The sequence below is a fragment of the Monodelphis domestica genome, chromosome 2 (assembly GCF_027887165.1).
Source record: "Monodelphis domestica isolate mMonDom1 chromosome 2, mMonDom1.pri, whole genome shotgun sequence".
NCBI lineage: Eukaryota > Metazoa > Chordata > Mammalia > Didelphimorphia > Didelphidae > Monodelphis > Monodelphis domestica.
In genome coordinates, this window is record NC_077228.1 from 223,552,482 (window position 1) to 223,566,929 (window position 14,448).

Consider the following 14,448-nt stretch of genomic DNA (forward strand, 5'->3'; position numbering starts at 1 on the left):
TCTTTTGTTCTTCCAAATGAACTGTGTTATGTTTTTTTCTAAATCAGTGAAGAAGTATTTTGGTAGTTCAATGGGTATGGCACTAAATAGATAAATAAGTTTGGGTAGGATGGTCATTTTTATTATATTGGCTCGTCCTATCCATGAGCAGTTAATGATTTTCCATTTGCTCAAGTCTAGTTTTAGTTGTGTGGCGAGTGTTTTGTAGTTGTGTTCATATAGTTCCTGTGTTTGTCTTGGGAGGTAGATTCCTAGGTATTTTATTTTGTCTAAGGTGATTTTGAATGGGATTTCTCTTTCTAGTTCTTGCTGCTGAGCTGTGTTGGAGATATATAGAAAAGCTGATGATTTGTGTGGGTTTATTTTGTATCCTGCAACTTTGCTAAAGTTGTTGATTATTTCAATTAGCTTTTTGGTTGAATCTCTAGGATTCTTTAAGTAGACCATCATGTCATCCGCAAAGAGTGATAACTTGGTCTCCTCCTTGCCTATTTTGATGCCTTCAATTCCTTTATCTTCTCTAATTGCTACTGCTAGTGTTTCTAGTACAATATCAAATAGTAGAGGTGATAATGGGCATCCTTGTTTCACTCCTGATCTTATTGGGAATGCATCTAGTTAATCCCCATTGCAGATGATATTACCTGATGGTGTTAGATATATACTGTTTATTATTTTTAGGAATGACCCTTCTATTCCTATGCTTTCTAGTGTTTTTAATAGGAATGGGTGTTGTATTTTATCAGAGGCTTTTTCTGCATCTATTGAGATAATCATGTGGTTCTTGCTAGTTTGCTTGTTGATGTGGTCAATTATGTGGATGGTTTTCCTAATGTTGAACCAGCCCTGAATCCCTGGTATAAATCCTACTTGATCATGGTGAATGATCCTTCTGATCACTTGCTGGAGTCTTTTTGCTAGTATCCTATTTAAGATTTTTGCATCTATATTCATTAGGGAGATTGGCCTATAGTTTTCTTTCTCTGTTTTTGACCTGCCTGGTTTTGGAATCAGTACCATGTTTGTGTCGTAAAAGGAGTTTGGTAGAACTCCCTCTTTGCTTATTATGTCAAATAGTTTGTATAGTATTGGGATTAACTATTCTTTGAATGTTTGATAGAATTCATTTGTGAATCCATCAGGCCCTGGGTATTTTTTCTTAGGAAGTTATTTGATGACTTGTTGGATTTCAATTTCTTATATGGGATTATTTAAGAATTCTATTTCCTGTTCTGTTAGTCTAGACAGTTTGTATTTTTGTATATATTCATCCATTTCTCCTAAATTGGTGTATTTATTGCCATATAATTGGGCAAATTAATTTCTAATGATTGCCTTAATTTCATCTTCATCGGAGGTGCTGTCCCCCTTTTCATCTTTAATGCTGTGAGTTTGCTTTTCTTCCTTCCTTTTTTTAATTAGATTGACCAGTACATTGTCTATTTTGTTTGTTTTTTCAAAGTACCAGCTTCTTGTCTTATTTATTAAATCAATAGTTCTATTGCTTTCGATTTTATTAATTTCTCCCTTAATTTTTAGGATTTCTAGTTTGGTTTTCTGCTGGGGGGTTTTAATTTGATCGCTTTTGAGTTTTTTCATTTGCATTTCTAATTGATTGATCTCTGCTCTCCCTTGTTTATTAATATAAGCATTCAGGGATACGAATTTACCTCTGATTACCACTTTGGCTGCATCCCAAAAGATTTGAAAGGATGTTTCGCCATTGTCATTTTCCTCGATGAAATTATTAATTGTTTCTATGATTTCTTCTTTAACTAAACGGTTTTGGAGTATCATATTGTTTAATTTCCAATTGGTTTTAGATTTGGTTTTCCATGTACCATTACTAATCATTATTTTTATTGCCTTGTGATCTGAGAAGCCTGCATTCATTATTTCTGCTTTTCTGCATTTGTGTGCTATGTTTCTGTGACCAAATGTATGGTCAATTTTTGTGAATGTGCCATGTGGTGCTGAGAAGAAGGTGTATTCCTTATTTATCCCTATTTATTTTTCTCCATATGTCTATTAATTCTAATTTGTCTAAGATTTCATTCACTTCTTTTACCTCTTTCTTATTTATTTTTTTATTTGATTTATCTAAATTTGATAATGGTTGGTTTAAGTCTCCCACTAGTATGGTTTTATTGTCTATTTCTTCCTTCAATTCTCCTAGTTTCTCCATTAGAAATTTGGGTGCTATATTATTTGGTGCATACATGTTGATTAATGATATTTCCTCATTGTCTAGAGTCCCTTTTAACAAAATATAATTACCTTCCCTATCCCTTTTGATCAGGTCTATTTTTGCTTTGGCTTTATCAGATATCATGATTACAACTCCTGCCTTCTTTCTGTCAGTTGAGGCCCAGAAGGTCTTACTCCATCCTTTAATTCTGACCTTGTGGGTGTCAACCTGCCTCATGTGTGTTTCTTGAAGACAACATATGGTAGGGTTTTGGATTCTAATCCATTCTGCTATTCGTCTACATTTTATGGGTGAGTTCATCCCATTCACGTTCAAAGTTATGATTGTCATTTGTGGACTCCCTGGCATTTTGATTGCCTTCCCTAATTCTAACCTTTTCTTCTTCAGCTCTACATTTTAGTCCAGTGATTTACTTTGAATCAGTCCCCCTTGTCCCCTCCCTTGATGTTTCACTTTTTAGTCCCTCCCTTTTTGTTCCCTCCCCCTCCCCCCTCTCTTTCCCTCCCTTTTTGTTCTCCCTCCCCACCTCCTCCCCTTGGTTTTCCCTTCTCCCTACCCTTGTTGGGTAAGATAGAATTCAAGATCCCAATGGATCTGGATGTTTTTCCCTCTCAGAGTTGATTTCCCTGAGATTAAGGTTTAAGTAAAGAAAAACTCCCTCTCTTCCTCTCCTTCTTATAGGAGTTTTCTTCCCCTCCTCTTCCCATTTGAATCTTTGTGTGAGAAAGATTATTCTATTTGGTCTTTCTTTACCCCCTATTTATACATTTCATTTTCCCCACATATTAGTATACATAGATTGATATAAATGTAGTCCTTATAGAAGAGAGTTTGAGTAATAGAAGAAGATAACATTTTTCCCCTTTCCTTAATATTTACCTTTTCAGGTATTCCTTGCTCTTTGATTTTCGGTATCAAACTTTCCACAGAGCTCTGGTCTTTTCTTTGCAAAAAGTTGGAAATCTTCTATTTTGTTGAATGCCCATACTTTCCTTTGGAAGTATATATTCAGTTTTGCTGGGTAGTTGATTCTTGGTTGGAGACCCACCTCTCTTGCCTTTCTGAAGATCATGTTCCATGCCTTACGATCATTCAGAGTAGAACTTGCAAGGTCTTGTGTGACCCTGATTGGCATTCCTTTATATCTAAATTGTCTTTTTCTGGCTTCCTGTAGGATTCTTTCTTTTGTTTGATAGCTTTGGAATTTGGCAATTACATTCCTGGGAGTTGTCTTTTGGGGGTTTAGTGTAGAAGGTGTTCTGTGAGCTCTGTCAGTGGCTGTATTGCCCCCTTGTTCTAGAATCTCTGGGCAATTTTCTTTGATTATATCTTGTATCACCATGTGCAGTTTGGTGTTTATTTCTGGCTTTTCTGGGAGTCCAATTATTCTTAAATTATCTCTTCTCCCTCCATTTTCCAGATCTATCACCTTGTTGGTGAGATATTTTATGTTCTCTTCTAATTTCTTGGTGTTTTGGCTTTGCTTTATTAATTCTTGCTCTTTTACATGATCATTGTCTTCCAGCTGCCTGATTCTGGCCTTTAAAGCCTGGTTTTCCTTTTCAGTTTCATCACACCGGTTTTGTAGATGCGTGAATTTCTTTTGCATTATTTCCAACTTTTCCTCCCAGAAGGCTTCCATCTTTTTGGTCATTTCTGATTCAAATTCTTCATAGGTTTGTGGTGAGTTTCCATTTCCTTTGGAAGATTTTGGAGCATTTTCTTGTATATCATCTTCTATATCCTCTGTATTTTGTATTTTGGCTCCATAGAACGTGTCCAAAATCGCCCCTTTCTTCTTATTTTTCTTGGTATTTTGGGACTTCTGTGCTTCTGTGGAGTTTGCCATCTCTGAATATGGAGGATTAGCTTTTCTTATCTCTGTCTGGTGTTCAGAGGCTTTAGTCCTGGGCAGATTGTCGGTTCTATGAGGTTTCCCTGGGTTACATTGAGAATGCCTCACTGGAACTGGAGTGGAAGGGTCGGACCAGGGGGCCACACTCTCCCCCGGCTCTCTGGGTCGGGTTGCTTTCCGGAAGTTGTCTTCAGAATAGCTGGCCGTGAGGCTGTTCGGCCTGCGGGGGGATGGGCTGCGGCTTCCCGGAGCTCCGAGGGCAGTGACTTTCACTGAGACTTGAATAGCAGGATACAGCCCTTGAGGCTGTCCTGCCCGCCCTGAGGGTTGGTGTTGTTTCAGACAAGCCTGCTCTCTGCGGGGGGCTGGGGGAGAGCTCGAAGGGCAGTGACTTTCACTGGGACTCGGATAGAAGACCCTGAGGGTTGTTGTTCCGAGGACCCTGCTCTCTGAGCGGGGCGGGGCTGCGGCTTCCCGGAGACTTGGACTCTGCGCTCTTACCCCTTAGGTCCTAGTGATCTCGGGTTCTGGCTTTTGAGGGGGGCCGTACCTTCTGATCCAGGTCCAAGTCCAGGAGGAGGATTCCCAGGGTCTATGCTGTTGATCGTCTTGAATTTTGGTGCCTTAGGAGCTTTTAGTTTGAGATCGGTCAGGAAGGGTTTTCCGGAGATCTGAACTTTAGCTTTCTCTAAGCCGCCATCTTGACCGGAAGTCCTCCCAACTGTACTTTGAAAGAGTTGTGTCCTTTTGAAAATTGTTGGCTATCTCTTCCCACTTTTTGTGTTTCCTTTATAATCTTTTTTTTTAATCCTTTTTCATGGTTTTCTTACATTGTTCTCATCTCCTCCCCCCAATTTTTATTCTTTCTTCTTTGATATAGAAAGTCCTTTTTGAGCTCTTTTTTTATATCTTGTTGTGCCTGAGACCACTTTATATTTTTCTTTTTTCTTCACATGTAGCTCTTTAGCCAATGCTAGATGCTTTTCTATATAAACATATATAAAACCTTTATGTTATCAGAGTAACTCTTCTGAGTTTCTTTTTTTGTTGTTCAATTTTATCAATTTATATTATTTTTAACTGTGTCATAAAGTTGAGTTCTGTTTGTGAATTGGAGTGGGTGCTGTCCCAGCTTTCTTGTGCTTATTTAATTTTTAAGTCCTTTTTTGGAGTCATTTTGGGCCCTGATATCATTTCACATTTTCCTTTGAGAAAGGATTGCTGCCTGTCCTGGATTAAGCTGGATTCCACTCCCCCTGTTTCTGGTTTGTCCAGATGATACTACCACCACTGTCAATTCCTTTGGGTACTGTGAGCTCTTCCTCTTATGCTATGAGATGGGATTTTCTTGCTGTCCTACATTGTCTTGGGAAAGAACACTGCTCTACCCCTTTCCTTTGTCAGTTCTGCCATTCTAGAATTCATTTTGAGGCATTTTTTAGTGACTGTATGGAGATGGGTTTAGGCAAGTTTGAAATGTTTTTTCCTTATTCTTCCATTTTGGCTCCTTGAAGCAAAAGAAGCAATTGGACTGATTTTCAAGTGGAATTTGTTAAAAATTAGGGATTCCAGAAATATTTGAGAAATATAAGCACCCTAGAGGTTACGTAGATAGCTTCCAAAGGTGACTACATGGAAGAACATTTCATTAGTTTTTAAAGTTATATTGCATTACTTTATATGTGTGTATACTTCATGTAAAGGGCTTATTAAGGATGTTATTAGGCAATATGTCAAGGTTCATAGGGAATTGAATAAGACTAAATTGTCTCATTTCAAGATTGGAAATATTTCTGTTGTACTCAATAAGGTGTAATGAAAAGAGCATTAATTATACAGTCAGATTAACCGTGTTTAAATTCTCACTCTGATAGACTTGTGACCCTGGGAAAGTCGCTTAATATCACAGGACCTCAAGTTCCTCATCTGTAAAGTGGGAAGGGTTACTATCTTCTAAAATCCCTTCCATCCCTAGTGCAATAATTCTCATATTAAAATTAGTTATGGAGCTTATATTTCTCTTCTTTAGGAGAATGATTACTATCTTTTTGTTGATTAGACTGAAAGGATGGTTTTAGGCAGATAATGCTGTTCAGTTCCTATTAGATCTAAGGTATAAAGAATTTCCTGAGCATTTAATACTGAAATTATGTTGCATTTCTACCATAGGCTTTCCTGGGGTTTATTGTATGCTGGCTACATTTTTATCTTGGCAAATCTTTTGGCCATCCTCATTACGTCTCGTAAATTTATGATTCATTACTTCATGGTATTCAGCATTTTTCTCCTATATGGTCTCTCTTTGGTAAGTGAAGTTTTTTTCCTCTACTTTAGTTCTCATCAAGATCAAATTTTGTCAAGAAAGGACATCATCACAATTATTCTTTGTCTATTGTTTTTGTATTTGCCCAAGAAAGGCTTTTTGAAGCATGATTTTTAAAACAAAGCAAAACAACCTTACCTTCTGTCTTAATATCAGTTCTAATACAGAAGAGCAGTAAGTTACTTGGCCAGGGACACACAGCAAGGAAATATCTGAGGCCAAATATGAAGCTAGATCTTCCTGACTCTGGGTTGGACACTCTATCCACTATGCTACCTAGTTGCCCCTTAAAGCAAAAATTTAATAGACAGTTTCATAATACAATTGTCCATCTTGCATGATTTCCATCAAGAATTCTCAGAATTCTAGCTGTCATTGACTGTTCTTCTTCTCCTTTCAGGTAGCATTAGCATTCCTACTGAGTGTGTTGCTCAAGAAACCTGTCCTTACTGGTTTGACCACATTCCTCCTTACTCTTTTTTGGGGAGGTTTGGGGTTTATTTTATTGTATCAACAACTTCCTCCATATTTGGAATGGATTTTAAGTCTCCTGAGTCCCTTTGCTTTCATTTTTGGAATGATCCAGGCAAGTCGAAAGAATTATTTCTAGTTTACTATTGGCTTTACATAATATCTTTCCTGTGATAATTAGAGGGGTTAAAGATCTATTATTATATTAGTGTGTGATCTTTCCATCTCTCCCAATGCAGATCACAAATAGCTTCATTGATGATATCTTAGAGATTTGCCTAAAGTAGAGTTAGCTTAAATGCCATTCCTGTGGCCACTTAATTCATATGCTCAAGATATAATTCTTAAAACTTCAATGAATCTTAAGAAAAAGTTAGAATTATATCATACTTCTATTCTTCATTAAATCTATTTTCTCCTTGATCATATTTAATGTGATTCCTAACCCCTTTATAAGAAAGAAATGTAACTAATTCCAGGGATATAAACATTTTATGATGAGCCTTATATATGCAAATAAGTTTTACTGCTAAATAAATTTATTTCGTATATATACACTTTTATCTTTTTAACTTGTGATTTTTTTAAAACCTTAAGATTATGAAAATGGATTACAACATGAGAGGTTTTGTTTTCCCTTACCCCTCTGGAGTTGCAGATCAATGGTTAACCACGTTTTTCGTGATGGTTTTTGATATTCTTCTCTATTTGATCCTTGCTGTGTATTTCGACAAAATCTTGCCACGTAAGTAACAGTGCTTTCATGTTTCTTAATGTCTTCTACCACCTTATTAGGGTAAGTTTTGCATTCTGACATAGAACAAAGATGAGTAGAATTGCTTTCATAGGAAATCTTGATTTTGTACCTCATAGTTTTCAAAGGCCATCTAGCCCAATCCTTTTGGTCTAAGTTGGTTTAACTGGCTATTGAGCCAATTGATTTCACTGCTACATCAAAAAATTGTGTCTATAAAATTTTTTCTATTTTAGTCACCTTGTCTGTGGCTTCCTTCTGCTAGTTTTTGGGATGTTTGCTTTTTCTAACAGTATGTTGAAATTATTATATAATAATACTGGTTCAATGCTTAAACTAGTTGAAGGATTCATGTTTCCAAAATGGTTCTGTATTGATTAAAAAAAAAAAAACCCTTACCTTCCATCTTAGAATCAATATTGTGTATTGGCTCCAAGGCAGAAGAGTGGTAAGGACTAGGCAATGGGGGTTAAGTGACTTGTCCAGGGTTACACAGCTGGGAAGTGTCTGAGGCCAGATTTGAACCTAGAACCTCTTGTCTCTAGGCCTGGCTCTCAATCCACTGAGCCACCCAGTCACCTCCTCTATTTTTATTCTTGACAGTAACCATATTTTTTCACCTTGAGTGAAAAATTTGTGAGAAGGATAGCAGCAGTGCTACAGAAGATAGCTCAACAAGGAATGCAATTTAAATGAAATAAGGAGCAGTATGGTTCTTATCACCCTGGGATAGTTGGGGGAGAAAAGCTTTTAGCTTTTAGCTTTAGGTATGGCCTCAAGAAGTTCTATGGGCATCTAGGTGGCACAATTGATAGAGTATTAGGGCAGAAGTCAAGAAGACTTATCTTCCACAGTCCAATTCTTGCCACAGACACTAGCTCTGTGACCTTGGACAATTCATTTAATTCTTTTTGGCTCAGTTTCTTCATTTGTAAAATGAACTGGAAAAGAAAATGGCAAACTACTCCAGTACCTTTGCCAAGAAAGACACAAATGAGATCACAGAGTCAGATACAATGTAAAATAACTGAATAACAAAAAAGTAGCTTTGCCACTGAAAACAACTGGTTAGGGAAGAGAAATGATGAACAAATATAATTCTTGAATTAAGCTCTCTGGAGCTAAATCCCATTTGCACTAAGCCAGTCTGGGTTCTGACAGTAACATTTACTAAGAATGTTTCTGTCATTATCAGCTTTATCAATCTCACTATTTTGTGAATTGTGAATTTAAAAAGCTCTGAATCTGATGTTAGAAGACCTAAATTCAAATCTCAAAACTGTCAATAAATCAATAAATGCTCATTGGACAAATACTGTGATAAGCATTGGAGGCAATAAGAGGCAAAAGGCAATCCCTATCCTCAAGGACCTCACACTCTAAAGGATTGGTATTATAATGGACTGGACCAGTAATATCACTGATTTGGAAACTCCTCTGAAAGAGCTTGCATCTGCTCTACAATCTAGAATCTTAGAAAAATGTCCAGGATATTGACAGATTCAGCCATCTTCTAGGTTAACATAGGCAATGTGTGTTTTCTTTGCATTTATGTGTATAAATGTACATGTATGTATGGAGTAGTATGAAATGGAAAAGAGAGAGAGAGAGAGAGAGAGAGAGAGAGAGAGAGAGAGAGAGAGAGAGAGAGAGAGAGAGAGAGAGAGAGAGAGAGAGAGAGAGAGAGCCATTGTGGTGTGAAGTTTTCTGAAGGCTGTACCATCCAGAGCAAGTTCTAGATCACACTATAATGGAAAGACTTTTTGCTTTTCCCAGCAACAATATACCAAGATAGGTAAGGTAGGCAACAGTGTAATTAAATACAGACAGGTTCATCATCTGCCTAGTTGACTTCTAGTGAAGAATTCTTTGGCCCTGGAAACCTATAAAACAAGGAAAAATTCAAGATGGTCCTCTTCAGTTGTGATAGTGCTACTGGCAGAGGCAGAGTGGAGGTAAATGTGGACAAAGGGTACTAAGAATTCTACATTATTGAGACCTTTAATAAATTTCATCTTGGCTGTTGATATTCTAAATATGATCAAGAGTCTGAAAGGTATAGTGAAGGAGTAACAGCTTGAAATCAGAGAACCTGGGTACAAATTTCACCTCTCTTCTTTATTAACCTTTCTTGTGTGACCTTGAGCAAATGATTTAACTTCACTATTCAAATCTATTACTCAATCCAGATCCAGGTAGGTACTATCTACCCACTCCAAGTTATTCTCCCTCCTTTCTCAGGGAGTTCAGAATCTAGCTAACTGCCTTCCTCACTATAACTTCTACTTTTTGCTCAATCACTCTTACCTTCTAGTTCCTCAGTCTACTCATCTCCAGGATCCTATTCCTCCTCTCCACATTATGTTACTATGATCCCAAAAGTAATTTTTTCTGTGTGTGTGTTTTTTCCTAAATAAAAAACCTCTGAACATCTTTTCTCTAAGCATAGTCTCCTATCCTGCCATCTTTCCCTATACCTTCCTGGTTCTAAACTTCTTGGTTTTTATTGTGGCCTCCTATAGACCTTTCATTTCATTTTTCTTTGGTACTTTTCATGGCTTTTTACCTGTACTCAGGTTTCACTTTGCTCTCTGCCCAATCATAGCCCTTTTGAACCAGTTCGATTCTATATTTATCATCTCTTTTCAATTGCCTGCTGGTGATTGGACTTATATTGTTGAACACAGTTGGACACAGTGACAAAACAGATGCCTCTTTAATATCATTTTAATGGATAAAATCATATCAATTTCTGATGTGGAACCAATTATCAGTGCCAAGGATTAGAGTGGCAAAAAATGTTGAGTGTTTAATAATATGTGATAGAGATTGCCTAAAATTATAAAAGGGTAAAATTACAAATGTTGGAGGGGTATAGAAAAATTGAAAACTAATACACTTGTTGATGGATCTATGAACTGTTCCATCTATTTTGGGGATCAATCTAGAATTTGGATTGAATGTAATTTCAAATACTATAAAACTGTATGTACCTTTTGATCCAGCAATGCTACAATCAGGTTTATTTCCTAAGTTGACCAGAGAAAAAGCAAAAGAATCTATATCATCTAAAATATTGATAGTTGTTCTCTTTGTGGTGGCAAAGAACTGGAAACTGAGGGGATGCCCATCAGTTGGGGAATAGCTAAATAAGTTGTATCATGTGGCTATGTTGGAATACTATTATACCTTAAGAAATGAAGAGCAAGGTGGAGTCAAGATAGCAGCATAAAGGCAGCAAATGTTAAGACCTCTGAAAACCCTTCCTTTACCGATTACAAACTAAAAGCTCCTAGGGGACTGAAAATTAAACCTAACAACAAGACAGAGCCAAGGAACCCTTTTGCTGGAATCAATTTAAAGGTACACCCTCCAAAGCCAGAATTCAAGAACACTCTTGTTTAAGAGGACAGAAAAAGGAAGGTCCCAGGACCACTCCCCCACCTAGAACACTAAACCTCCAATGGCAGCTGGAAACTCTGGGATGACAAAGGAGGGAGTACCTTGTGGGCAAAGCTGTTCCAGGCTCAGAGTGTCCAACACAGGCAGTGTGGAAGCAGATAAGGAAGAAATGTGGAGCACAGAGCAAGCAGCAATTGCAGCAGTGGAGACACTCCATATTGCCCCCCCTCCACAGATTTTGGCCAAATGACACATCCATCAACCTAGCAGACCTAATCCCATCAAAGCCTTCAGAGGGAAGGGAAGCTCAGGCTCTAAAACCCTTCCCTCACAGACTGCACTCACAGACTGAGAGATTTACTGATAAAATTCCAAGGGTAAAGGAGGAAAGAAAAGCACAAAACCACAAAAAAATGAGAGGAGCAAGGGCTCAGGCAACTACAGGGAGTAAAGATTGGGGTAAATATGAGCAAATAACAGAAAAAGAAAAAAGAAATTGCAATCAACAGCTTCTATACAGGCAATGAACAAAGAGCAAACAGAACAGAAAAGGATGAGCAAAAAAAAAAAACAAAAAAAAAAACAGAAAACCCAGCAAATTGGATACATGCTCTGGAAGAACTCAAAATACAATTCAAAACACAATTAAGAGAGGCTGAAGACAACTGGGAAAATAACTTAAAAACTAAGATAAGTCATCTGGAAACAGAGGCACTTGACCTAAAACAAGAAAATATTGTCTTGAAAGCCAAAATCAACCAGCTTGAAAATGAGGCAAAGGAGATGAAAGATGAGGCAAAGAAGATGAAAGATGAGGCAAAGAGGATGAAAGATGACCACCAAAGAAAATCAGACCAGAAGGAGGACAACCAAAAAGCTAGGGATGAAATCCAGTCTTTAAGAACCAGAATACAATAACTAGAATCAAGTGACTTCACAAGGCAGCAGGACACTATAAAACAAAATCAAAAGAATGAAAAAATTGAGGAAAATATGAAGCACCTCATTCACAAAACAGAAGATTTAGAAAATCAAAAGATATGCGGGAAAAAAGGCTGAATACAAGTCTACTACTGTAGAGTATGTAGCTGTGCTAGCTTAAGACAAGTTAGAAGGATCTTTGACAATAACTCTTGCAAAGCGATTAAGGATTATTTTAGAACACATTGTCCAAGATGGTCAGAGATGGACCTTGAAGAATTGTGAAAAACAGCTATATATATTTTAAAGGGAAACAAAGAAAAGGAGGAAGAAAATAATGATGCCATGGAGGAAATGAAGAAAGAAATGAGATGTTTATAAGATAAGATAGCTAAACTAGAAAGTGGGCATGATAATGAACCAATGACATTTGCCCCTCTCCAGAAATCTAATTATCAATCCATTACCTGCCACTTTTGTGGGAAGAAGGGCCACAACATGGTAGAGTGTAGAGCTTTTCTCAAGATTATAGGAAGGAATATACAGTTTAATAACAACTACAAAAGTGATAATTATAGAAATAACTATAATTATGACAATGCAAACCACAACTTTAGGAATGATGACTATAGGAAAAGATATTGGGAAAATGATAAATCAAATGACTCCACAACAATATATCAAAAATGGTGCTTGTCCAAAAAATGCTTGAGGTGCTAATGTCCCTTAAGGGGGTGCCTTTCAGGGGGGTGTCCAAGGAACTTCCCAAGCACAATGAAGGTGTCTGGGGTGGGGGATGGGGCATAGGATTCAGAGGATACAACCTTTGATTTTCCAGACCCTGATATCCTACTACCCATTGTCCCTATCTACTATCCCCCCATATTAATGAACCCCATGTTACTTTAAAGGTGGGTAACACCTATTATGATTGTCTTTTGAACACTGGAGCTTCTTGATCTGTATTAGAGAGAACACCTGATTCACATTGTTAATCTGTTGGCTCAGAGAATGTAAAGGGAGTATCAGGAATACCCCAAAGAGTTAATAGACTCCCCCCTTGAATGGTGTCTATAGGATCCCTAGAGGTACAACATTCCTTCCTTTTGATGCCTGATTCCCCTTTAAATTTGCTGGGGAGGGACCTTCTAAGCAAACTCAGAGCCACAATAACTTGCTCCCCAGATGGTTCCTTATTATTAGAAGTATCAGAGGAATCTTTAAATTTACTCCCTATAATTCTCTCATAGAGCCAGGAGGAAAAAGAGCATCCCACCTTTGCAATACCTGATGATATACTGGAGTCTCCTTGGGCCACATCTTCTGATGTAGGCTTACTTAATTCAGCTATTCCTGTGCAGATAAAAACAATTCCAAGTATCTCTATTGTTATTGATCAGGAAATAGCTGAATCAGATCTTCTAAAGAATGGTCTGATTAGGGTGGAATAGTTTTGAAATTCACAACAAAACAGAAGATTTTGAAAATTGTCCTAGGAGAGACAACTTAAGAATCATTGGTCTACCGGAAGACAATGACAAAGGAAAAAGCCTTCACATCATAAGACAGGAAATTATCCAAGAAAACTACCCTGATATTCTAGAACAAGAGGGAAAAGTGGAAATTGAAAGAATCCACAGATCACCTCCTATACTTAATCCCCAACTGACAATATCCAGGAATGTTATAGCTAAATTCAAGAACTATCAGACCAAGGGAAAAATATTACAAGCTGCTAAGAAGAAGTCATTCAGATACCATGGAACCACAGTGAAGATAACACAGGATCTGGCTGCATCTGCACTGAAGGACTGAAAGGCATGGAATATGATATTCTGGAAAGCAAGGGAACTAAGTCTACAACCAAGAATCAACTACCCAGCAAAACTGACTATATTCTAACAGGAGAAAGTACGGTCATTTAACAAAATAGAAGAATTCCAAGCATTTTTAAAGAAAAGACCAGACCTGAACAGGAAAAAATCTCATGGTGGGAGGGGGGAGAATATCAATACACCCGAAGGGTAAAGAGATTTCAGATAGGAAATACTCAACTCTTACATGCATCAAAATTGACTCAAAGAGGGAAGAACAATCCAATCCATTGGGGGAAAGAATTGATTTATGTCCTATAGGGAAGTAGAAGGGTAACAAACAGACTGGTGGGGAGGGAAGAAGTACATGGAAGGGAGAGGGTGGGGATTAGTTTCAAAAGACTGTAAAGAAAATAAGGGGGGAATAAGAAGGCTTGTGGGTAGAAAGGAAAGTAAAACAAGGGTGGGAATTACGGGGACTGATTAAAAACAAAACATTTCTGCAGAAGGAAATAGTGAAAGAAGAAAAGGCAGGACTAGGAGTAGAAATCAAATGCTGGGAAATACACAGCTGGTAATTGTAACTATGATTGTGAATGGAATGAACTCACCCATAAAACGCAAGCGAATAGCAGAGTGGATTAGAATCCAAAACCATACCATATGCTGTCTACAAGAAACACACATGAGAAAGGTAGA

At 37.5% G+C, this 14,448-nt stretch overlaps 1 protein-coding gene across 2 annotated transcripts in view; it reads left to right on the forward strand.

Annotated features, from left to right (window-relative positions):
• LOC100029119 (ABC-type organic anion transporter ABCA8) overlaps positions 1 to 14,448 on the forward strand; it is a 157,044-nt gene that overhangs the window by 45,881 nt on the left and 96,715 nt on the right. For both annotated transcript variants that reach the window (XM_056817239.1, XM_056817238.1), the window contains exons 7-9: positions 6,234 to 6,369; positions 6,788 to 6,973; positions 7,456 to 7,603. In XM_056817239.1, the coding sequence (XP_056673217.1) occupies positions 6,234 to 6,369; positions 6,788 to 6,973; positions 7,456 to 7,603 (470 nt within the window). The remainder of the gene's footprint in view (positions 1 to 6,233; positions 6,370 to 6,787; positions 6,974 to 7,455; positions 7,604 to 14,448) is intronic.